This window comes from Teleopsis dalmanni, chromosome 2, assembly GCF_002237135.1.
Source record: "Teleopsis dalmanni isolate 2A chromosome 2, ASM223713v2, whole genome shotgun sequence".
Taxonomy (NCBI): Eukaryota; Metazoa; Arthropoda; class Insecta; order Diptera; family Diopsidae; genus Teleopsis; species Teleopsis dalmanni.
This window is the reverse complement of record NC_051847.1, coordinates 196343958-196346499: the sequence shown is the minus strand read 5'-3', so window position 1 is coordinate 196346499 and position 2542 is coordinate 196343958. Positions and strand designations below refer to the sequence as shown.

Below are 2542 nucleotides of genomic sequence, written 5' to 3'. Positions count from 1 at the left end.
TGTCCCTATAACCACTTGGTATTGGCTACAAAGCCATTGACACGAGTTATGGAAATAGAATCTAGCTCTCTTAATGAATAGAAAAAGTGCGACCCTAAGTAGGATAGTCTATGTCTTGCGAAGGCAGGACACTGTAGCAGAAGGTGTGTTGGTGATTCCTCTTCATCATCCTACAACCTAACCTAACCTAACTTTTGACAGAAGATACACTTGACAAGAGAATATAAGGGTCAAAACATTGACTTGCAAAATAACTATGAATACCCTGAAACCATTAATACAGGACAAGTTGAGTGTAGCAATAAAAACTTTTGCTTGCTTTATAAGCAAGTAATTGCTTCTCAACTACTTTATAGTTACACACGGTAATACTGCTCCATTCACCATTAGAAAACTTCATATTTAACAGAATACTGAATGAAAACATATGCTTAAAGCTCCACGGTATATCAAAAATGAAGATATATACAAAGGCTTGAAAGTTGATACTGTGCAAAATTATATCAGGGAAGGAGTACTGAAATTGTTTGATTCCATTGTTTGGAATCTGTCGCACAGTTCCAGCTTGACACTCTTTGTTCTCTAATATTAAGAAAAAAATTAATGGCAAGTATTTTTCTACGCTTGGACAGGTCGTTGAGACAGTGAAATACTTGGTTTTGAAGATATCAATTTCAGAGCGACAAAACTTTTACAAAAATTAGTTCAATCGAATTGAATGTAAAAATGTATTGATTATCATGGAGAATACTTTTAAAAACAAAAAACCATTTGCATTGATTAACCACAGTGTTTCAACCAGTGTTTTAAAGGCAGCCTAGTATTTCAATTAGGTAGATATACTGGAGCTTTTGTTATAGAGGTTCCGCAAGTGGTCCTACATACTAATGAAAAAAAGTATTCTAGACGCCAACTCGCTTTTCATTAAGGAATGAGGATAAAGAGTAGAAAGATATTTGGATGTAGAGATGTCTCTTGACAACACAACTAGTGTTCCGTAGGTAGAAGTTTAGGTAACAAAATGGTGTCTCTGCGCTGCTTAAGTGAAAGCCGCTCTGTCACCTCTAAAATCATAGATCAATTATTATATTTATGCTGCTGTATGGTACAGAAATTGGACGGCATCACAGAATGTTGAAGCATCTCTGTGAGTGTAGAAGAGAAAAGTTGGTCATAAGTTATTTTGTCCGTCTTGAGTTGACTACGATTACTTCTGCCGAATAAACTGTATAAGCTGTGTGCTATGCTTATCACGAAATTGACCTCATATGAAGATTTTGTACCCAACGGCTTAATTTAAACTTCGTTAAACTTACTCATGTTGTGAAGATGGATGATAATGCTCCAGCAGAAAGATGTTTGAAGCGGTAGTTAAAAATTGAAGATGTGCAGGAAGAAGAAGACGTAGCGCCAACACATACTTAGTCTTCTATAGAATTTAACTCCGCCGGCATTTTAATGTCACAGTCTAGAAACTTTTCTATTTTCATAGAATATGACATCGCCGTCATTTTGTTGCTATAGGGTAGAACTTTTTGTATTTCCGAACAATATAACGCAGCCGGTATTTTATGAGATAAGCTTGAACATTTATTAAATATAATGTCTCTGACATTCAGACGCCGTAGGCTACAACGTTTTGTAACCCCTTAGATTATAATACCATAGGTTAGATGGTTTTAATCTATAAGCTCATATTACCTAGAAGGAAATTTCTTAATAAAGATATTCTCTTAAAAATTAGAGCAATCAACATCTTGATTTTTTAATAATATATTTTGAGGGTCATTTTGTTTATCGATGGATCCCAAAGGTTATAAGAAATACTTCGTATTTCGCTTTTGGGATTTCACTTCGTACAGGAGTAAAAGTGCATATTTTATTCCCTGCTCACTTATAGATTAAAATAGGTGTAGTAAAAAGAAATCCATTATTTTTGCAAGAAATTGAATGCTTATTTATCACATAGATGGATCCGATTTAGATCAATTATGCGACGTTTTGTTAGACAACTTGTTGCCATTTTGAAGTTAATTTCTTTATGCTTTTCTAATAGAAGTCCATGTTTCTATTGGCAAAAAATTGAGACAATCGATTTTCACAGCATCTTTTGAGGTGAATTTTTCCCCAGAAAAATCATTCACCTTGGACAAAAATAGTTGGTAATCACTTGGTGCTAGGTTTGGATTACAAAGTGGATGCATAACAACTTCCTAACCAAGCTCCCGGAGCGTTTAGCGGCTCATTATCGATGTGTGTTGCTTAATATTGTATGGATGGAACATTATTCCTTTTTTATTACCCAAAGCTGTTCGTTTCTGGTCAATTGCTTTCTTCAGATGGTCCAACGGTCTAATTGTTGACAGTACTGTACTGAGTTGAGAGTTTTGCCGTAAGAAGAAGAAGTAAAAGATTCCCTGTAAATCCCACCAAACATACAGCCTGGTCACCATTTCAAACGGCTCACCTCGTTTTCGCTGGACGTTTTCGTAAGTTTTCAGTCAAAACTGTAATATGTGTCGTATTTTCTCCTTGCTAGTGT

At 35.2% G+C, this 2542-nt stretch overlaps 1 protein-coding gene across 1 annotated transcript in view; it reads right to left on the bottom strand.

Moving 5' to 3' along the window:
- The window catches only part of LOC119676507 (probable aminopeptidase NPEPL1), a 3458-nt gene extending 1254 nt beyond the window's left edge, over positions 1-2204 (bottom strand). The window contains exon 1 of the mRNA XM_038087746.1: positions 2145-2204. Within this exon, the coding sequence (XP_037943674.1) occupies positions 2145-2204 (60 nt within the window). The remainder of the gene's footprint in view (positions 1-2144) is intronic.
- Positions 2205-2542: the final 338 nt, after the last annotated feature.